The sequence below is a fragment of the Lutra lutra genome, chromosome 7 (assembly GCF_902655055.1).
Source record: "Lutra lutra chromosome 7, mLutLut1.2, whole genome shotgun sequence".
NCBI lineage: Eukaryota > Metazoa > Chordata > Mammalia > Carnivora > Mustelidae > Lutra > Lutra lutra.
Genome location: NC_062284.1, coordinates 64,438,580 through 64,462,475, shown reverse-complemented (window position 1 = coordinate 64,462,475; position 23,896 = coordinate 64,438,580). Strand labels below are relative to the sequence as shown.

The 23,896-nt window shown below is 37.5% G+C and overlaps 1 protein-coding gene across 2 annotated transcripts in view; it reads left to right on the top strand.

Moving 5' to 3' along the window:
* SLC30A4 (solute carrier family 30 member 4) overlaps positions 1 to 23,896 on the top strand; it is a 32,314-nt gene that overhangs the window by 1,417 nt on the left and 7,001 nt on the right. For both annotated transcript variants that reach the window (XM_047735878.1, XM_047735877.1), the window contains exons 3-5: positions 7,814 to 7,960; positions 20,977 to 21,130; positions 23,453 to 23,651. In XM_047735878.1, coding sequence (XP_047591834.1) covers positions 7,814 to 7,960; positions 20,977 to 21,130; positions 23,453 to 23,651 — 500 coding nt within the window. The remainder of the gene's footprint in view (positions 1 to 7,813; positions 7,961 to 20,976; positions 21,131 to 23,452; positions 23,652 to 23,896) is intronic.

The window sequence follows — 23,896 nt, the reverse complement described above, 5'->3', positions numbered from 1 at the left end:
AAAAGTTCTGATCAAACAACCAGGTTAGTTTTTGCATCGTTTAAAACAGTAAATGATCTAAGCGTAGAATCATAAAATTTTACAGTGTGAAGTGACCTTACTGAACATCTTCTCTTCCTTCTTTTCCACACATAAGGAATCTGAGGGCCCAGAAAGTTAAATAAGTTGGGAGGACACTTAGCTGGTTAGTGGAAGAGCCACATCCACAGTCTCCAGCTGCTTACTTTTTTCTCTACATTTGACTTAAGTGGTCTCTTCATACTATTTCTTTTTGCATTTACATCCAAAAGATTTGCAAAATTAAATACTACTGACTTTAAAAGTTTTTCATTATAGTAAGGATCTGAAAAGAACCAGAGGGCTCCCCCAGGGTTCATGAACTTTTCACTTTTTAATTATTCAAGTAATATATTGTCACTCTAAATACATTCTTAGAGGTTAATTTAACAGTCATATTAGTGTAACTGCTAACTTCTCTTAACAACAGTTTACAAAGTGACATTAAAGCAGGGAGATAATTCTGCCTTGTTGTTTCTTAATGATGAACCATTAGAGAACAGAGGTGGCAGTCCAGAATAAGATACTGGCCAGAGGTTATATGTAGGAAAATTATATACATTTCCTACCTCATTTTATACCTCTCCTCCCCAGTGCGCACTTCCGCCATGCTGGCTTTCTTTCTCCCTATGACTCACAAAGCTCTCCAGTCCATGAGGCCTTCAAACTGGCTGGTTCCTCCACCTCAGTGGCTTTCAAATTTTCTTGACCTAATTATAGTAAAAACTACACTAAACATTGTGACCGGGGTAGGCATGCATACATACATATGTATGGATGGATGTACACACACATACATACATGTGTAAATATATGTATAACTAAAACAAAAGTCTGATTTCTTGTGATGCATTCTAGTATTTTTTCGGTACGGCCCCAACCCACTTAATTGATTTTGTGTTTCACAAGTAGATCAGGGCCTGCAGTTTGAAAAACACTGCTTAACCTGGAGTGCCTTTTCCCAAATATTCTCTTGGCTGGTTTCTTGACATTCATATCTTACCCCAAAAGATACCTCTGAGAGACCTTTTCTGATGGACTGAAGTAAGTATCTCATCTCCCTTATTCTCTCCCCAACTTTAAAAGCCCTCAGCATCTTGAAATCATCTTGTTTGTATATTCACTTATTTGATATCTGTCTTCTTCCACTAAAATAAAAGCTACATTCCAAGGAACAGAAGAGACCTTCAATAAACTTTTGTTGAATTAATTTTTATTGTGATAGAGAATTATAAATGCTTAAGCTATAAAGAAAGTAAAAGGCAGGCGTGAAATTGTGGCCAGGTAAGACATAGTCTCTACAGACTAAGATTCAATGACTTGCTCAAATTCACACAGCTAGAATATTGAGTCAGTCAGACTTAGTGATTCTTTTTTTTTTTAAGATTCATTTATTTATTTGAGAGAAAGAGAGCATGTGCACACACATGAAGTAGGAGGGAGCAGAGGGAGAGGAAGAGAAGCAGACTCCCTGGTGAGCAGGGAGCCCTACCCTTGGCATCTCCGTCCCACAATGGCTCACTGAGTCACCCAGGTGCCCCAGACTTGGTAATTCTTGAAGTTAATATTTTGTATTTGAAGTTAAAAATCATATTATTCACAATTTTCCCCCTTAAAATTAATTTACTTTATTTTACCTAAGAAAAAATTATTAAGATAAAATTATCCTGACATACCATTTTTGAAATCTCTTATTTGGTAAATGTTGTTTTGTGAAAGCCACACTAAGTATTTTATTTAAAATATTGATTTTATTTTCAAAGATAAAAATCTTTTGTTAAATAATACAGAAGTGCTAATGGGGGCACCTGGGTGGCCCAGTCTTTCTGCTTCTGCTTTCACCTCAGGTCATGATTCCAGGGTCCTGGGATCCAGCCCCCATATCACATCCCATTGGGCTCCCTGCTCAGTGGAAGGCCTGCTTCTCCCTCTCCTGCTCCCCCTGCTTGTGTTCCTGCCTTCACTGTCTCTCTCGCTCTCTCTGTCAAATAAATAAATAAAATATTTTAAACAAAATGCTAATAGGATAAGCATTAACAAATATTCAGGATGTTACATAGAATTAAATTGTATATAGTAGAGCATATATTAAAGTGTATCAAAAGGGGCGCCTGGGTGGCTCAGTGGTTAAGGCCTCTGCCTTCGTCAGGGTCCTGGGATCGAGTCCCGCATCGGGCTCTCTGCTCAGCAGGGAGCCTGCCTCCTCCTCCTGTCTCTCTCTGCCTGCCTCTCTGCCTACCTGTGATCTGTCAAATAAATAAAAAAAAAATCTTAAAAAAAAAAAAGTGTATCAAAAGCACTTAGAAAAAAGGCATCTTATGTAGAAAGTATGGAGTAATTTTAAAAATGAAATAATTTAAAGATCTGAAAGGGAAGACTTGATTTTGAATCTTGGCTTTGCCACTAACTTGTTTTGAGACTTCAGATAGGTCCATTCTTTTCTTCCTTTCATTCAGCAAGTATTTTTTGTGTACTTGCTCTATGCCAGGCACTATATTTAAAGTATTTGGGCTATATAATTGCAGACAAAACTATTATGAAATCTACTGTCTGAAGCACTTAGTTTAATGGAGGGCACAGATGTTAAGCATATAGACAAATAAATTTAAAATCCATATGGCCTTAAGTGTTATGAAACAAAAGAACAAGGTACTATAAGATAGAGTAACTAGTGGGACATAGTTTATGTGTGAGCTAGGTGCAATTAAACCAAAAGGTAAGAGTTACTCAAGTAGAGGAGTGGAGGAGTTTTCCAAGTGAAGAGAACAGCATGTGCAAAGGTCCTAAAAACCTTCAGTTCTCTTTTTTTTTTTAATTTTTTTTTATTTTTAAGATTTTATTTATTTTTTATTTGACAGACAGAGATCACAAGTAGTCAGAGAGGCAGGCAGAGAGAGAGGAGGAAGCAGGCTCCCGGCTGAGCAGAGAGCCCGATGCGGGGCTCGATCCCAGGACCCTGGGATCATGACCTGAGCCGAAGGCAGAGGCTTTAACCCACTGAGCCACCCAGGCGCCCCGAGTTCTTTAAAAGGACCTAAAAAGAAGGCAAGTTTCACTGGAATATAATAATAAGTAAGAGGGAAAGAGCCCAGACCACCAGATCAGCCAGTTCTGATAGACCATATTATGAGTATAGTTTTTAAGTCTAAGTACAATGAATAGCCAATGAAGGCTTTTAAGTGGAGAGTGATATGATGGGATTTACCTTTTTAAGAGATTATTCTGGGCCTTTTGTGGAGATGGATTGGAGGGTGCAAGAATGGAAGCGAGTAAACTATTGCAGAGGTCTAGACAAGAAATCATGGCTTGGACTGATGTGGATGGAGAAAAATGTACTGACTGAGAAATATTCTAGAAGTAACATTAACAAAATTGACTATTGGCTTAGATGTGGAGGTTGATTCTGAAGTTTCTCACCTAAGAAACTGAGTGTATGGAAATGCATATCATTTATTAGGCAGGGAGAAAATACAAAGCAGGATTTAGGCAGGGGCTCAAGGGTTGTTTTCGACATGTTCATTATCACATGTACATAAAATAGCCAGTAAACATGTCGTGTGAGCTTTAGATATGAGTCTATAGTTCAAAAGAAAGGTCAAATTAAGAGATACAGTGTGTAGTGCTATCGGAATGGAAAAAAACATCTAAAGAGTCTGTTTTGAGGAACTCCAGCTTTAGAAGTCAGGCAAAAAACAAACAGGTATTCCAGAATCTAAGAAATTAAAGTATTTCCAAGTGGAAATAAATAAGTTAAAGCTGCTGATAGGTCTAATGAGATGAGAACTGGACTATCCTTTGAATTTAGTAATAGTTATTGATTAACAATTGCATTTTTGTTGGGAGTGAAAAAGCTTGAAGAATGAATGCAAACAGACTTCCTGATAAAGATGGCAAATGAACTCCTATATCTAAATGTACTTTTTCCTGAAGCCTCTCAAACTACAATAAAGGGATTTCTAAATGTATATATGTTTATAGCCATATATCCATCCACATCTGTGTCTGTGTATGTGTATATATGTCTGCATAGATGGGGAAAACTGGAGAGGAAATAATAACTTAATTTGGCAAACTAGAAAGGAGATAGATAAAAGAAATAACTGACTTAATAGACCCAAGAAAGCCCCCTCCTAAGCAAGTAGTTGGGGAATGCCAAGAATCAACCCAGTTTACACTAATTCATCAGAAACACCTAGAGAATTTATTAAAACACACATTGTTGGGTGAGAGCTTCTAATTAAGTAAGTCTGGGATAGGGCCCGAGGATTTGGATTTCTAAGTTCACAAGGGATGCTGATACCAGGGACCATACTGAGAACTACTGCACTTCAGAATCCTAAGTAGGCCCAGAATTGTTTGCACCTGGTACCCCTAGAAATGTGGGTGAAGAGGAAGACTAAAATAAGGAAACAAGTTAAACAGATACAATAATTATATAGTTAGTATCCACAGAAATAAGAGATATGTATCTACAAGAATAAGCTGTTTTAAAAAAGAAATTCAAAATAAAGAACTTTTGAACAATAAAAACAAAAAACAATTTGAACTCCATAAAAAAGTTATAAGATGAAATAAGGTAATCTCTCAGAGTAGAGCAAAACAATAGAAATAGATAATAGGAGAAAAAACACAAGAAAATCAGCATATCAATCTAAACTCCAGGTAATAGGAATTTGGGAAATTGAGAAAACAGGAGAAAAGAAATTGTCAACAATATAGTTTAAGAAATTTCCCCAGAACTGGGCGCCTGGGTGGCTCAGTGGGTTAAGCCCCTGCCTTCGGCTCAGGTCATGATCTCAGGGTCCTGGGATCGAGTCCCGCATCGGGCTCTCTGCTCAGCAGGGAGCCTGCTTCCCTCTCTCTCTCTCTCTCTCTACCTGCCTCTCTGTCTACTTGTGATCTCTCTCTATCAAATAAATAAATAAAAAATCTTTAAAAAAAAAAAAAAAAAAAAGAAATTTCCCCAGAACTGAAGGGTTTACCTTTCCAGGTAAGAAGAGTAAACAAAAACCCAGCAAACTAGGCGAAAATAAAGCCATACTGAGGTACATCATTGTGAAATTTCAGAATATAGGGAGCACATTGTTATCTATTGCTTCAGGCAGTTGCAGTGTTAAACAATTCCCTCTGATTGTTTTTTGACAAACATTTCTTAGGGTTTGCCTAAGGCAGATCCCCAAGTCAAGTCAAAACAGCCTTACTTGTATGATTTTCCAGGGAAGTACCAGGCAGATCAAATAATGATAGTTCTTTGGGAATGGGGCTTGTAAGGAGCTCTAACCACATTTTATACCTTGCAGTGGCTGCCAGGCTAGTTTTCACTATGGTTGCTGCTTGTTGATTTTCAGGTCAACCACAGAGCAGGAGAGAGGGTGATGGGTCCAAGGCTACAGAATGTTCACTGTTCTGATGAAGATTCAGTTGTTTTCCTTGAGTGAATACTACCTATAACAGCCTCTGGTTAATTTCCAGAGTTCTAAAAAAGTTGATTTGGACCATTTTTCCTAGGTTCTCATTACTTCCATAGAGGAGATGATTTTCAGAGGTCCTTACTCTGCTATTTTTTGCTGATGATTATCAGCACATGGCTCTTTAAATTTAGGTTAACTAAAATTGAATAAATCCCTCAGTTGCCTTATCCATATTTCAAATGCTGAAAAGCTACTGTGACTAGTGGTTCTTCTGGACAGCACAGATAAAATATTTCCATCATCTCAGACACTTACTGGACAGTATAGCTTTAAGGTGTTATCTTTATTTTATGGATAAGGAAACTGAGGCTCAAAAGTATTAAGTAACTTTCTAAGAGAGTCTCAGAGAGTCCAAAACCCCATGTTATTAGCCACCAACTTACATTTTTCTCAGTGATTTCCAGCTCTTTAATGTCAAGGGAATACATTAAAAAAAAAAAAAAGTGGTATTTGTATAGAGCACACTGGAGTAAATGGATGTGATTATAAGATCACTAGCTTGGTCTCCTGCTGCTCTTGCCTCTGCACATCATGCCATTAAAGAGGGGAACAACAGCTCAGCACACTTATGTGTCATAATACCCTGGTCAGGAAGTTAATTGTAACAGTGATGCTCAAAATTACCAAGACCAGAAGCATCCACATCACCTTGGGAACATGTTAAAAATGGAAATTCTCCTTAAAAAAAAAAATAAGGAAATTCTCAGGCCTCATCCAGCCCTCTGGAATTAGAAATTCTGGGAGTGGGGGACCTGGGTGGCTCAGTGGGTTAAGCCTCTGCCTTCAGCTCAGGTCATGATCTCAGGGTCCTCGAATCGAGCGTCGCATCGAGCTCTCTGCATAGCAGGGAGCCTGCTTCCCCCTTCTCTCTGCCTGCCTCTCTGCCTATTTGTGATCCCTCTCTCTGTCAAATAAATAAAATCTTAAAAAAAAAAAAAAAAGGAAAGAAATTCTGGGAGTGGGGCAAGCAATCTGGTGTGTTTAACCACAGGATTCTGATACACATAAAAGTTTTGTTATAAAAAGCTTATTCAAGGGGGGTGCCTGGGTGGCTCAGTGGGTTAAGCCGCTGCCTTCGGCTCAGGTCATGATCCCAGGGTCCTGGGATCAAGCCCCGCATTGGGCTGTCTGCACAGCAGGGAGCCTGCTTCCCTTCCTCTCTCTCTGCCTGCCTCTCTGCCTACTTGTGATCTCTCTGTCAAATAAATAAAATCTTTAAAAAAAAAAAAAAAAGCTTATTCAATGAATGGTGCTAGGACAATTGGTTAACCAATAGTAGAATGACATACATATATATATACACACATATATACACACACACATACACAAAATGAATTTTATATTTTATATATACATATAATGCCTGGAAAATCAACATTAAAAATTTTATTCTAAATACCACCTTTAATCTCTCTGAGACACTGCTGTCTGTACCCAAGGGAATCTGTTAATCTTTATCCTTCATTTTGAACTAATGTACATTTTTTAAAATAATTTTTTAAATTTTTTATTAACATATAATGTATTAGCCCCAGGGGCACAGGTCTGTGAATCACCAGGTTTACACACTTCATAGCACTCACCATAGTACATACCCTCCCCAATGTCCATAACCCAACCACCCCGTCATGTACATTTAAAAAATTTCTTCAGTTTAATTTTGTGGTCAAACCTTCACAAACAAGTATCTACCTTCAGCCTTCTTGTAATATTTAGATATTATGGTCATTAATTTCACTAATAGTAGGATTAGTAGGTTGAGTAAAAGCTGCAGTGCTAAAACAAAATTTCTATGTGTTAGAGCCCAGTTTAATGGTTCTTAATTTTTTTTCAAGATTTTATTTATTTATTTGAGAGAGAGAGCATGAGCTCAAGCAGGGGAGGCAGCAGAGGGAGAGGGAGAAGCAGATTACTCGCTGAGCAGGGAACTCGACATGGGGCTTGATCCCAGGACCCTGAGATCATGTCCTGAGCTGAAGGCAGACAGTTAATCAGCTGAGCCACCCAGGTGCCCTGGTTCTTAATTTTTTTAAGGTCATCGACTCTTCAGAGAATCTGTTTATAGAAATGGACATCTTCACCACAAAAATACACACATATTTAATGTTTGGTATAAAATTTCAGGATATCTTGATTTAGTTGTAATAGGATAAAGATTTAGTTAAAAGCTGATGTTTTGTAGGATGTTACATATTTTTGGTTTGCTTATGTTTATTATTTTAAACATTATTCTAATTATTCATTATTTTAACTTATTCCTTCTTCCCTCTCACCTTTACCCCAAGGTGGATACATTGCAAACAGCCTAGCAATCATGACAGATGCGCTTCATATGTTAACTGACCTAAGTGCTATCATACTGACCTTGCTTGCTTTGTGGCTCTCTTCAAAATCACCAACCAAAAGATTCACTTTTGGATTCCACCGCTTAGGTAGGTAATTGGAGTTTCTTTCGGTTTATAAGATTTCATAGTAAAACCACAATGAACTGTAACTAGCCTCTGAGTAACTGAAGTCTTTCTGGTGATAACCTATTTGAATAAAGCAGATGAAAATAGATAAACAAGATTTATTCAAATACATATACTCCAGGGTACATTTGGTCTAGTCAGCTAAACAGTTTACACATACCCAATAATACAGTAATCACTAACTGTTGTTCCCTATTTCCTGAAGATGTTAACAAAAAAAAGTTTACCTTATAGTTTATTCAACTAGGCAAAACCACATGGGTTTATGCTAATGTGTATTAGCTTCTTTCTCCACACTTTGGTATTCCAACCAAAGCTACATAGCCCAGATCTTAAGCAGTACTATATGTTTCACATATACTGTGTGGCTAAGCTTCATTGCTGCCATTGTATCATCATAATTCTGTAAATGCTGATAAGGATTCTTTGCTTGACCAAAGTTTAGTCAGGAAACTTAACCTCCCGAGCCCATCTGTGCACTTCCTTAAATAATCCTGTTTTAGCAAGAACCCTGCTAAGTCAGTTGAATAAAACCCCCACTCTCAGTATCTGGTAGGTCATCTCACAGGTGATATTTCATTGCACTGGCCTGTCTCTAGTGAAAATTCTCTTAGGTCAGTTTAGCCAGAATCCCCCTCAACCCTTATGTTTCCTCTTAGTAATTTTCCATCCACTGACTTGCCCATAGAGTATTCAGAGCTGAACCCAATCTCTCCCCACCCACTGCAGAGTTCTATTGCACTGGTCCTGTACCTTTCTTCATAGCTTCCTCTCTTGAATAAAGTCTTCTTTACCATGTGTTGACAAGTGTCATTAATTTTTTTCTTTAACAATGTACACATTTTTATTTTCCTATTTTGAATAAATATTAATATTTAAGAGGTTAAAATCATACATTGTTATCCATACAGCTCTTTCTCTGTTACTGTGTTTTAGATTTTTTTTTACTTATTTTAAAAATATGTATGAAACAATTTACTTGAACTAGTATGTGAAATGCCATATGTTCAGATGTCATTTGATTAGAATCCAGAAGTTGACATTTAGGTAGCTTTAGTCAAACCTGTCTTAAAGATCCAGAATTAACAACTTGCAGTTTAATTTTGTAGAGACACTGACCTTCTTGGCTAATATATCAGTAAGTTCCTCCCCTTCTTGGTTACTTTTTAGCCTCATCATAACTCAGCATCTAGATCTTCTAAAATTTAGTCACTGGGCCTTCTCTGTAAAACTCCATAGTGCCTGAAAGGCTCTATCTCAAGTAGCTATCCAGATCATCAGATTGGGACATTCTCTGGCACTCACCTTCAGCACTCTCAGCTGCTTGCTGTACCAGAGAGCTAATGCCCTGGGGTGTGTCTGTGATTTTTTCCCACTTCACAGTGCACCCGCTGCTTACCAACATACTGTACAGTCATTTCTTACCTGCTTGCATTGGGCTTTTTGAACAAATTCAAGATGACTTTCAAACTTTAATTTCTTGTGATTTAAGCACCTTCAATTTAAGATCTAACACTCAAACATAGCATCAAGGAATGGGGGTTTTACCTTCCACCACTCTTTAAAAGAGTGTGTTTCATTTTGTCCTGCAACTCTTAACCTTTTAGGTTATAGACCCCTTGGACCACTAATGAAAGTAGTAGAATTCTACCCCCCACCAAAGAAACATTCAATAACAGAACATAGAAAGTCCTACATATAATAAGAACACATAATCATGAAAATCCTATTAAATATCAAAGAAATACTTTAGTCACTTCATTTCTTCATACACAACAAGCACTGTGAAAAGAGAGAAAATAGGACTGACTGTTCCTGTTTATCTCTGCAAGTTTCTGTAGAAAGTAAAATATTCCTTTTTCCTTAAAAGTACAAAGTTTACAATTATGGATTAGATACCAGCATTTGACTCATCTCTTCTGAGAGTTCATTCAAATAAAAACAGCAGAAAAAAGCAAGTCACCAATAAACACCTTTCTGGAAGTTAGAAGATAGATGGGAGGGGGGTAAAGGAAGAAACAAGCCAGGAAGCTACAGTCCAGTGCACACTGAGCCAGGAGCTGGCAGCCCCACACTTCTCCATAGAAGACTCAGGGATAGAGATGAACAATAGGGAGAACTGGGGCTGAAAACAAGGACAGTTAATTGAATGACTATAAGTGGGAAACTGCTCACACTTGTCCACTGTGTTCCTACCTTCCTATCCCCACTCAGGTAGCCTACATTTTCCCCCATGCAAAATACCATATAGTTCTTGAAAGATCTTGAACAAAATGTCTGGGGACAGCTGAGGCTTGTAGTGTGGAAGCTGATGTTCCAAAATAAGTCTTTTTCATATTAGAATTCAGGGTTCTCTACCTGTAATGTGTGGTTCCCCTCCTCCAAAGTAATACATTTGTTTTAGTCTGCCCTGCCTTACACCCCTTATTAGTAACCATTTTAATTAGTTTATGGCTTATCCTTCCAGCATTTCCTTTTTGCAAAGAACCATTTCCCTGTCCTTCTGCCCTAAATGTAAATGGACAACCAACGACCTTTTAGCAATAAGAAAAACAGAAAAATTAGTCCTAGAGGAAAGGGAGGTGACTTTAGAAGCAGAAGCAAATGTTTTAAATCATCTTATTAATATACTCAGAATAATAAGACAGTAAAATATTTTGAAAAAGAAGCATATAAGAAAAAGGTCTTTAAATGTTACTGCTAAAATTAAAAAAAAAATTCAGTACACAGACTAGAAAATATAATCGAAGTCTTAGGATATATAGAACAAAAAGATAAAAACAGGGGGAAAAGTTTAAAACTTTTATAAAAGAACAATTTAGGAGGTCCAAAGATTGTGCTTATTAAGAACCTCAGGAAAATGTTAAAAAAAAAATAAAAGGGAGTGACTGCATATAGGCTTCCCTTTGGTGTGATGAGCATGTTCTGGAATTAGAGGTGATTATAGCGTAACCTTGTGCACTGAAACCCACTCATTGGTGGTGCACTTTAAAATTATTAAACTGGTGAATTCTATGTGGGTGAATTTTATCTAAATTTTTAAAAATTATCTTAAAAAGGAAGAGAGTTACTAATACAGGTAGGTGAGTATTTCCCAAAGCTAGGGAGGGACTTAAACCTTTACACTAGAAGGGCCTTATGGGATCTTCATTTTCTTCTTTGTATTGCAAAATTTTGTGAGGATTTTGCAGATACAGAACTTATTTCACTTATTCTGCTCTTTGGGGAGGATTAGAGAGACAGCAAGGATATGTAGAATTGAATAAAGCTGTAAACCACAGCAGGGGCTGTCATGTGTTCCACAGAATATACTGCTCCATGAGTATTCTTTTCAAGCTCTGTGAACCTCTAATACCAAGACTTGGGGATTCAGGTCCTAAAAAACGCTGCAGAAAGAATCTCCCTAAGAAACTTCTGGTGTTACTGTTGTTGAATTTTGTTTTGACATTGTGGGTTGTGGGGGGGAGGTTAGGACAGGAGTTAATTTTTTTCTTTGTCGATCTGTTTTGTAAATATGTAAAACTTATGTTGCAAGAATCAAAAATGAGTTATTAAAAGAAAGGATTTACTCAGAGAAGTTTTATTTTCATTCTGTCCCCTCCAACCCATCCTCTAACCCCATTCCTTATTAGTAATGATTTTTAACTTGTTTCTGGCCTATCCTTCCAGCATTTCCTTTTGAAAGTATAAGTGAATACATATATATATACCGTACTACCTTACCTTTTCCTATCCCCTGCCACCCTGTCTTATGCAAAAGGCAGCATACTGTATACCCAGTTCTTTTTTTTTTTTTTTAACATTTTATTTATTTATTTGAGAGAAGAGAGAGACAGTGAGAGAGAGCATGAGCGAGGAGAAGGTCAGAGGGAGAAGCAGACTCCCTGTGGAGCTGGGAGCCTGATGTGGGTCTCTATCCCGGGACTCCAGGATCATGACCTGAGCTGAAGGCAGTCGCTTAACCAACTGAGCCACCCAGGCGCCCTGTATACCCAGTTCTTCATCTGGAAGTGTGTGTCTGTGGATGATAGATACTAGTTGTACCATTCCTTAAATTTATTTCCTTTTTGTTTGCTTCTAACAGTTTATACATGCCTAATAGCATTTATCACATTTTATAGCTATTTTCATGAAATCGTATCTTGTTCTAGACCATGAATGAAGTAGGGATGGAAACAGATAATATTAAATAAACTTTTTATGTCTGGTAGTAATAAGTGCACGATATGAGATTATTAGCTGAATTGTTGCTTATTCAGGCTGAGTAAATAAATAATAATATTATTATTCTGAGTAAATAAGGACATGAAAACTGTGAAGCAGATCATTTAATATAGCTCAAGAACCTCCAATCACTTGTGTTTAGGGTAAATTAAACTAGTTTCCAAACTAGGAATAGGGATATTTTTGAAATTTGAGGACTAAAATATCTGGGACTTGAGAACATTTATCTGTAGTTCTGAAACTGTGATCATACTCACAAACTACACTATAAAAAGTTATTTGATTCATAACATAATGGGGTGGAACAGCCAGTCTTCTCGGTCCCTTCGACTAAGTAAGAAATTAGTCAGGAGCGGGGCACCTGGGTGGTTCAGTGGGTTAAGCCTCTGCCTTCAGCTCAGGTCATGATCTCAGGGTCCTGGGATCGAGTCCCACATCGGGCTCTCTGCTCTGCAGGGAGCCTGCTTCCTCCTCTCTCTCTCTCTCTCTCTGCTAGCCTCTCTGCCCACTTGTGATCTCTCTCTGTCAAATAAATACAATCTTAAAAAAAAAAAAAAAAGAAAGAAATTAGTCAGGAGAGTGTTTCCCCCAGATGTCAGTCAGGAACAGTCCTATTTGTTTTGGTACTTTCCACTTTTAAAGTTTTCGGAATAAGTTGTCTTCGGTTCAGATCTGAGATCTGCAGTTTTACTAGCTATATGAACTTTTAGAGATGACTTAATCTAAGTACAAGGTTTTGGGTTTTTTTTTTTTTTGTAAAATATGAATGATAATACTTGCATTGCAGAATTGTTAAGAATACGTAACATGGTAAGGTCTAAGTACCTGACCTGGTAGACCTGGTCCAGAATGAATTCCCAATAAAAGTTAGTTCCAATCTTGTTTTCCTTCCCTCTTCTGCCTGCCAGTATATCACTCTGCCCACACTTTTCGCATCTCTCAGATGCTACACACCCCAAAATTATATGTCTTCCTTCCCCACTAATCAGAATTCTTCTCTGAGCATAACCGTCTCAGCTAGGTAGTGGGAGAAAAGTAAGGTGATTCACCCTGATGATTAAGCAGCAGTTTTTAGAGCAGTGCTTTTTAACTCAGGTCTTTGGTAGTATATGTTTTTAAGATTTACTTATTTATTCCAGAGAGATAAAGAGAGGAGGTGCAGAAGGAGAGGGAATCTCAAGCAGACCCCACTGCGTATGGAGCCCCACATGGGGCTCAATCTCTCCACCCAAGCCAAAATCCAGAGCTGGACGCTTAAGCTACTGAGCCACCCAGGTGCCCCTTTGGTAACTTTTTTGGAAATGTGACTAAATTTATTTTTGCACAAATCATTTAGTGAAGGTGAGAAAGGTGGTTTTAGATTTGAAGGGAGGACCAAATGGCTGCCCCAGAACCTGTTCCGGTCCGGCAGTACATTCCTTTCCTTCCGTGAACTCCCAGATTGTGTCAAGTCATTCGGGTTCTCCTTTTCTTTATTAAGTGGCAGCTCTTTTGTGGGAAAAGAGAGAGCAGGCTAGAAACCATATCTGAGCTATTTTTAAGTGCCTCGATTTATTTGACTGTGGGTATGTCCTCTTACCCTGGAAGTTAATAAAACCTAGAACTTAATGAAACACACTGTAGCAGAAATCCCACAGATCCTTAGGAGGAACAGCACTATTTCCCAGACAAAGGGGAATTGCTATTCGAAAGAGAACAGTACAATCCCCTTGCTTTCTACTTTTATTCTTCTCTGTAGATTATGAGCTTAATTGACTTTTATTTATAAGGCTTTTCTTCTAGTTCTTGGGCTGAAGAAGCTTCAAGGATTAGATAAAGATAGAGATCATGTAAAAGGACTTAGTAAGAGTTGTTTGTATTTGAAATAAAAAAGCAGGATTTACATTTTGGTAATGCAAATCATCAGCCTAGGTTAGCGAAGTGACAGTGCAGGAGTCTTTTGTAATAAGCAGAGTGTAGTTCCACTCAGCAAAGACCCTGGCAGACATGGCTAGATGATGGTTCTACTCCTGTAGGTATACGGTTATAAAGCTAATTCTGTGTCATTTGCTATTTCATTCCCTGTTGCAAAAGGAGCAGAAAGTATTCAGCTAAAAAATTTCTTTTCCCCATACATGCAGCCATGGTTAGTCATTCATTTTAACAACGTCCTCCCACTCCTGACAAGGGTTATGCCAAAGAATGATTCACATCTTAGTGAGAATTCATATCACTAAACATCTGGAAAAGAATAGATACCTCCTAGAAACTGGAGTTTTTGTTGAGACAGAAGGAAGACATGAGTGAGGTGGTCCATGTTGGATAGTCAAGAGTCAATTTGAGAGTGCTGGGCATCTTGGGTATGGGGTAGAGGGAGCGGTGAGAAGGCATTAGAGGGGCGCCTGGGTGGCTCAGGCATTAGGCATCTGCCTTTGGCTCAGGTTCATGATCCCAGGGTCCTAGGACCAAGCCCTGCATCGGGCTCCCTGCTCAGTGGGGAATCTGCTTTCCCTCTCCCACTCCCCCTGCTTGTATTCCCTTTCTTGCTAAGTCTCTCTCTGTCAAATAAATAGAATCTTTTAAAAAAAAATTGAAAAGATTATTTAGAATAGGAACTGAAAGGATCCAAACATGGCAACCTACTGTTGCTACCGGAATACCAGGCTAAACTGCAAAGTCTGCTTTGCAGTCTGCCACCTGGTATTCCGGTGGCAACAGTAGGCCACTAAAAAGTGATGTCGTTAGCCTAAGTGCATGCAGTAGGATTGTCTGTGGCTGAGTTGAAATACAAATATGAATTCAGAAATCCTAGGCAAATCCAGCACAGCCCACTGATTTTCCTTCTCTTTCCTTCCTATCTTTTACTGGAAGTAGGTAGAAAAAAGAAATAACATAAAAGGAAGTACAGGAGAGAATGTGTCTCCGCTCTCCTTCCCTATTCATTTTTTTAAACCCCTGAAACCTATTTTTAGATGTTTGCTATAGTTTTTTGAGACAACAGAAAGACAAGCATTATGGAATTTAAAGGAAATATACTCATTATTGGCATCCTAGCATTAGCAAAGTTAACACTTATGATAGGCCAGTACATTTAGGCAGCACTCATGAAAAACAATATGCTTGGGTTGAGTGTGGTTTATGTAATTGAAGCAAAGTGATACTCATTCACTGAATAGGTGCTCAATAGTTACTTGTTGATTAAAGGAGTAATACTATAGGTTGGGGAGACAGGCAGTAAATATGTACACAAATGCAGTACAATTACAAATTAGAGTAAATGCTAGGAAGCAAAGAATAAGGTACTATAATGGAGAGTAACAGGAGGACAGAGAAGGACTCAGTGTTTATCATATGAACCTTGAAAACCTCTAGTTTTGGAAATTTATAGATGTGTTAAAATATGCAATAAACATTTTTCATATTTTCTAGTACTATCAAAACTTGACAGTCATCTGTGTTTTCTCCCATTTGATTTTTTTCTTACCATTTATGAGTCATTTAAACTAAAACTGCCTATTCTCTGTATGTGAAATTTAGGGTATATTTTGGTCTTAATAGATCATTGACCATAAACATGTGTTTATATTTCAGATGAATTAAAAGACCTAAGTGATGTTATAATAAAAAAACACATATTCACTCATCTTACTCCCTCCTCCAATGCTCCAGTTCAGTCAGATGGAGTGACTTAATTATTTGTGTGTAATGTAGCAAAATATGTTGGAACTACTATAATAATAGATTTTCTAGAATTTCCATAAAAATCTCTTTCAAGAGTTTCTCATTTATGATAAATTTCCATTTAGTCAAGTTTATCTAAAGTTACTGGGGTCATAACTTTCATGGAAATCTAGGGTTTCATTTGTGAAAATTCTGGGTCTTCTTTCAAAGATGAAAAATCCATGCTGTCGTGTTCTCCTTTGTGTTGAAAAACTTTTTTGTATGTTATGTGACCAGAGACTAAGCCAGAGCAAGAATGAGAAGACTGGAGCAAGTCAGAATTTGGTTGTTGATGGAAAGCTTCCCTCTCTTTTAAATGTTGGGTGGCAAAAACCTTGCCTGTGTTTATCTACATTCTGTCATGTTAAAAAATACTTTGAAAGGGGTGCCTGGGTGCTCAGTTGGTTAAGCATGCAACTCTTGATCTTCAGCTCAGGTCATGATCTCAGGGTTGTGAGATCAAGCCCCGTATCAGGCTCTGCACTGGGTTTAGATTCTTCTTAAGATTCTCTTGCTCTGTCCCTCCCCGCACCACACCCCCTTCCTTCTTCTCTTAAAACAAAACCTATGAAAAAAATTATAAATGCTAATTTGTCCTATTCGTGATATTTCTCCAGTTTAATTTATTCACAGTGAAAGAGCTTTTATCAAAATAAATGATCATATTACTACTACTAGGATTTTTAGCTATGTAGTATTATCTGTGCCTTTTACTTCTCAGTTATAAATCTCAGGCCTAAAAATATACATAAATTTTTTCTGTTTTTGCATTTATCAGTATTCTGTCTAAGACATTTTGACAGGTGATTAGAATAAAAAATAATAGCCGAATGTCTTTGCTTTTCACCAAGGGGTTGAGACACGAGTCACATTCCTTATTAATTGCTGGAAAAGGGATATCATTGATACCAGCATCCTAATATGTCACTTTGGCAGTTTCTAGGAATCAGCTGAATTCCATTACTATTAACTGTGGGTAGACATTGGGATCCCTTTTATGCTACTCACATGGGTGAAAACTGGTGTGGAAAACTGCAGGCTGCAGGTGTCTAGTGGGCCTTCTAAGTATGGGAATCCTCCCTGCCGAGGATCTCTGTTCATGCTTTAGTCTGACTTTCATTTTACTTTATTTTGAAATAAGATAATTTTATTTCATTGGTTTTGCTTTATATGAAAGTTCACTAAAAGGTGATTTTAAGTGTTTAGGAAAATTATCACTAGGGTATGGAGTTGCCAGATTTGGGTGTGTGGCCTGGGAGGGCACACACACATTCTTGCAGGACTCCCAATATGTCTGAAATATTGCATGGGACATACTTATACTAAAAAATTATTCATCTGAAATGCAAATTTAACTAGATATCCAGCATTTTATCTGGCATACCTACTAGTGTAAGTTATCATTTATCATCCAAACCAGCACTTTGAGAGTGAAGTAGGGCTCTTTAAATAATTATGCCAGGACAGTGGTATAATTAATAAATTGGGGCTATCCCAGGAAAACTGTAAAGTATTGCCAACTTAATTATAGGGAGTTTTGGGCGCCTGGGTGGCTCAGTGGGTTGAGCCGCTGCCTTCGGCTCAGGTCATGATCTCAGGGTCCTGGGATCGAGTCCCGCATCGGGCTCTCTGCTCAGCGGGGAGCCTGCTTCCCTCTCTCTCTCTGCCTGCCTCTCCGTCTACTTGTGATCTCTCTCTGTCAAAGAAATAAATAAAATCTTAAAAAAAAAAAAAAGAATCAGTTTAAAAAAAAATTATAGGGAGTTTTGAAAGAATTTTTAATTATTGGTTTTAGATTTTCATAAATAATTACAACTTAAAGACAAAGTTAATGGCATAAACTATTATATAGCCATGAATTTTTATAAGTAAAGAGTATTGCTTTATAATTTTATATTAATAATTTGATTAAGTCATCTTTTTTTTTTCAAGATTTTATTTATTTCTTTGACAGAGATCACAAGTAGGCAGAGAGGAAGGCAGAGAGAGAGAGAGAGAGAGAGGGAAGCAGGCTCCCCCCGCTGAGCAGAGAACCCAATTCGGGACTCGATCCCAGGACCCTGAGATCATGACCTGAGCTGAAGGCAGAGGCTTAACCCACTGAACCACCTGGGCGCCCTGATTAAGTCATCTTAAAAACTATCTGACCTCATTGGTAGCTTCAACCTTGACACATGATTAAAGTTCTCTTTTCTGGGAGGGTAGAGGGGAAGAGTTTGAGAAGAAGAATTGGTTTTGTTGTTGTTTTTTTTTTTTTTAAGTAAATTCTACTCCCAACGTAAGGCTTCAGCTCACAACCCCCAGATCAGGGGTTGCATGCTAGCCAGCCAGGTGCCCCAGAATGGTATTTATTAAATACCAATATTAAAGAGAAAGTTCTCTTACCTTGTGAGTAAAATGAAGCTACCACTAGTACATGAACTTCACAGTTTAAAAATATTTTATTTTTTTTAATATATGTGTTCTTTACCATCAGCAGTTATAACTTAAGAGGAGAAATTCCATGCATTTTCTGTCTTGTATTTGGCTTAAGTCTTCTCTTCTAACCAATTTACTTACTATTTTTTGGGATTTAGTAAATAACCTGTCACTCACATTTAGCTTACCCTTCTTAATTGTATAGCCTTTATCATCTCCCCTTGTTCAACCTACCTAACCTCATTCAGCAAATCCATCCTTCAGTATGTGCTACATGACAACCACTCTGCTGAATGTCACAGTAAGTGTGACGTGGAATGGAACTGGTCCTGTCCTCAAGCTGTTGAGAGTCTGCACTTGATGTGGTACTTTCTCCACAGCTTTGTGTATTTCAGAGTGTCCTTCCTGGGTTTTAGCTGTATGCGTCTTTTGAAATGGGACGATTAGTATGTCAGAAATAAGTGTACCATGATTTTCAATAGGAGCTGTATGTTGTCTTATGCCAGCGTTTGTTCTGCTAATGCACAGGATTTTATTGGAGTTTTAGCTACATTAGTGAGATGTGTTCAGGAAACAGCTAATAACTGCTAGATAATTTTTCTGTGTTATAATTTATGTATCAAAATGAAAATGTATCAAAGCTCAATATATTTGAACTTCCTGGAACCTTTGAGCAATGACTTGACTCAGATAACAGTTTCCTAGATTGTTTTACCTTTAACGAGATTACTGTCTGGTTTCTCTAAAGGAAAAATTTTCTTTAAAAATATTTGCTTGCTTTTATTATTTTGAGTGTCAACAATTTTTTATATTATATATATTATATATTTTATTTATATTATATATTATATATATTTTATATTATAATGTTAATTATTTAAAAATGTAAATATTTTCCATTGTCCTATTGTGTTATCTTGAAAAGATATAAGATTATCTCTACTATATACTTACATGGTAAAAGTTTATTTGATATAAAAGCATATATAGTGCAGTCATCCCTGTCTCCCAGTCAGCCATTTTCTTCATAACCAGTTTTTTTTTTCATAACCAGTTTTTTATCAGCATTTTGTATATCCTTTTAGAGATTGCATGTACAGATATCATATATATATAATATATATATTTTTATATATATACTCCTTTTTCTTTTCACATATAGTAACATGCTTTTTTCACATAAACCTATATCTTGGAGATTACTCCTTATCAGAACATAAAAAGCTATATCCTCTTTTTTTTTTTTTAAAGATTTTATTTATTTATTTGACAGTCAGAGATCACAAGTAGGCAGAGAGGCAGGCAGAGAGAGAGGAGGAAGCAGGCTCCCCGCCGAGCAGAGAGCCCGATGCGGGGGCCGATCCCAGGACCCTGGGATCATGACCCGAGCTGAAGGCAGAGGCTCTAACCCACTGAGCCACCCAGGCGCCCCACTATATCCTCTTTTTAACAGCTGCATAGTATTCCGTGTTATAGGGCCCCTACTAATCACTTTTTTATTGTTTACTATTTTATACAGTGCTTCATGAATAGCTTCATAACATACCTCATTTTGTACATATGCAGCTCAGTTAGCATGAATGTATGTATCATTCCAAGAAGAAGAATTGCTGGGTCAAAGTACATTCATGAATACTTGCATGCCTTATTTTTCTTTAGTCTAAAGGTAATATGTGTTTGTGGTAAAACTTACAACATTTCAAACATTACTCAAAAGAATAAAATGAAAACTAAGTTTCCGAAGCTCTAGTCCCACTTCCTAGATGTAACACTTTCTTGTCTTGTGATTATCAATTTGCCTGATTTTTTTTCTTTTTTTTTTTTCGACATAAATGGCTTTATGATATTTCACTATATGGATATATCGTATTTTATCCATTAAGTTCCTCGTTGGTGGACATATAAGCTGTCTCTAGATATTTTTTGATAATAGTGAATTTACAGTGAAAAACCTTATAGGTATATCTTTGCATATATATCATGAGTTCTATTGAATAGATTCCTAGAATCAAGGAACACATGCATTTAAATTTTTGGTTCATTTTACTAACTGCTCTCTGAAAAGATAGTTCCATGTGACATTTTCACCATTATATCCTTGCTAACTATAGCTGTTAACAAACTTTTTAATATTTACCAATTTAGTAAGGGACAAAGAAATAATCATATTCTTATCTGAATTTCTTGTATTGTGATTGATTTTGATAAATTGGTTGTTTCTGTTAATTTTCTGTATATTAGTATTTGTGTCCTTTATCCATTTTTGTTATGGGTTCTTCACTTTATTATTAATTTGTAAGTGTACTCTTACTGGGAAATTAGTCTGTGAGCATGCATGTTACCAATAATTTTTTTTCAGTTTTTCATTTTTTACCATGTATATGGTCTGTTAAATATACACAGTTTGACCCTAAAGAGATGAGGAGGAAGGTGCGGAGTGGGGAGAATGAATTAGTGGAGAATCCAGAGCAAACTACTCAACACTTTTTAAATAAAGAAAATAACATGAAAGAAATAATACAGTGTTTTTAATCTCTTTGGAGGAAAGATATAAATAAAAGATCGTACAATATTTAGTTTGTATGAAGTGTAATAACCATGCTACAGATATATTTGTTGTTTATATTTCCCTCCAGAGGTTTTATCAGCTATGATTAGTGTGCTGTTGGTGTATGTACTTATGGGATTCCTCCTATATGAAGCTGTCCAAAGAACTATCCATATGAAATATGAAATAAATGGAGATATAATGCTCATCACTGCAGCGGTTGGAGTTGCTGTTAATGTTATGTAAGCTTTATTTTAAAGAAAAGTATAAAAGCTTTATTTTTTAGAATAGTTTTAGGTTCACAGCAAAACTGAGCAGAAGGTGCAGAGATTTCCTGTATACCTGCTGCCTTCACACATGCATAGCCTCCCCCATTATGAATGTCCTCCCTCAGAGTGGTACGTTTGTTACAGTGGATGAACCAGCATTAACACATTACCCCACAATATCCCTAGTTTACATTCGGGTCCATTCTCTTGGTGTTGTACATTCTGTGGGTTTGGACAATTTTATGATGATATGTATGTACCATTATGGTATCATATACTGTATATTGTTTTCAATTAATATTTTATTAATTTTTAATAAATTAATATTTTTAAGTTCTGTGAACTTAGAGACTATTGTACATGCATTCACTAGTGTGCAGTGGTATCTTTATGTATCTTAAAATTATATGTTATATTAATTTTTCTTATAAATATTAGTAAAACATTGATGGAATTCTAAATTCATTAGTTTGCTCAGTTATACTGAAGTTTGACAAATAATTTGGAATTTAAGTGGGACAAAGTTTTTTTTCTTTTATTATAATCAAAACAAGACTTTTAAACTACAAACTTTTTCCCTAAAAGCTATGACATTTTTAAGTTATATACTTATTTGGACCAGCAGTCAGAAAACTTTTCTGTAAAGGGCCAGATAATAACTATTTTAGGCTTTGAGAGCCATGTAGTTTCTGTCACAACTGCTCAACTCTGCTGTTAGAGAACAAAAGCAGGCACATTTAATATGTAAACAAATGAGCACTGCTATGTCCCAATAAAACTTTATTTACAAAAACAGGCAGCGGGCCACATATGGTTTACAGACTGTGGTTTGCTAATCCCTGCCCTACTGGCTTCCATTCCTATTAAAATAAAATCAGTCCTCGGGGCACCTGGGTGGCTCAGTGGGTTAAGCCGCTGCCTTCGGCTCAGGTCATGATCTCAGGGTCCTGGGATCGAGTCCCGCATCGGGCTCTCTGCTCGGCAGGGAGCCTGCTTCCCTCTCTCTCTCTCTCTGCCTGCCTCTCTGTCTACTTGTGAGCTCTCTCTGTCAAATAAATAAATAAAATCTTAAAAAAAAAATAAAAAAAATAAAATAAAATCAGTCCTTACCACAGCCTTTTTAACAAAATCCTGTGTGCCTTTCTAACTCATACGTTAGCATTCTTGCTCAGTTTATTTATTTTTAAAATTTATTTATTTATTTATTTGTCAGAGAGAGCAAGAGAGTGCACACAAGCAGGGAGAACAGCAGGTAGAGGCGAGAGCAGGCTCCCTGCTGAGCAAGGAGCCCTATGTGGGACTCAGTCCCAGGACCCTGGGATCATGACCTGAGCCAAAGGCATATGCTTAACAGACTGAGCCACCCAGGCGTCCCTTTTTTTTTTTTTTTTTTTAAAGATTTTATTTATTTATTTGAGAGAGAGAGAGAATGAGAGAGAGAGCATGAGAAGAGAGAGGTTAGCGGGAGAAGCAGACTCCCTGCTGAGCAGGGAGCCCGATGTGGGACTCGATCCCGGGACTCCAGGATCATGACCTGAGCCGAAGGCAGTTGCTTAACCAACTGAGCCACCCAGGCACCCCCCAGGCGTCCCTTCTTAATCACTTTAGTCTAGCCACAATGGCTGTCCTGCTTTTTTGAAACACATAGAGCACATTTTCATCTAAGAGCCTTTGCCCCCGTATTCCTTCTGCCTAGAGCACCACCACATGCTGCTTCCTGACTTGATCCAAGTCTCTGCCCAGAAGGAATCTCAGGCCTCTGACAGACTACACTCCCCCAGCACTCTCCATCCCCTCACAGCGCTTTACTTCCCTTCAAAACATTTGCATTGCCTGGCAGTATATTATGTATTTATCTGTTTACTTCTCTGCCTTCTCTACTGGAACATAAGCTCCATGGGGATAGGAATATGTCTGTCTTATTCACTGTTTTTTTGTTTTTTTAAGATTTTGTTTATTTATTTGACAGAGATCACAAGTAGGCAGAGAGGCTGGGGGGGGGCTGGGGGGGAAGCAGGCTCCCTGCTGAGCAGAGAGCCCAATGTGGGGCTCAATCCCAGGACTCTGAGATCATGACCTGAGTCGAAGGCTGAGACTTAACCCACCAAGCCACCCAGGTGCCCCTTATTCATTGTTTTGATGCCAATACCTAGAACAGTACCTAATACATAATAGGTGCTCATATATATATTAAATGAATGAGTTCCATGTTGCCTCATTAGTGTCTGATTCGTAACAAATCCTTTTATCAACAATACTAGGAAGAATAATAATGTTTTCTTTTATTTTTGACAGAATGGGTTTTCTGTTGAACCAGTCTGGTCACCACTCCCATTCCCACTCCCTGCCTTCAAATTCTCCTACCACAGGTTCTGTGTGTAGACACAACCATGGGCAGGACAGCCTGGCAGTGAGAGCTGCGTTTGTACATGCCTTAGGGGATTTGGTACAGAGTGTTGGTGTACTAATAGCTGCATACATCATAAGATTCAAGGTAATATGATTGCTACTTTTTCTATTTTAAATTATATTTAATTTCAATATTAAAAATATTAACATAATTGTGTTTTATCAGTATACTGGATACCAAAGCCAGTCTTACTCATTTTGCATTTAGGTAGGCTTAATTGAGCCATCATATAGCTCTTTTGCTAGCACTAAACACAATAGTATCATTTCACAGAGTAGCTGGTCTGTAGCTGGCTTCTGGACTGCCTTCACTGGAGAACTCAGTTTTAA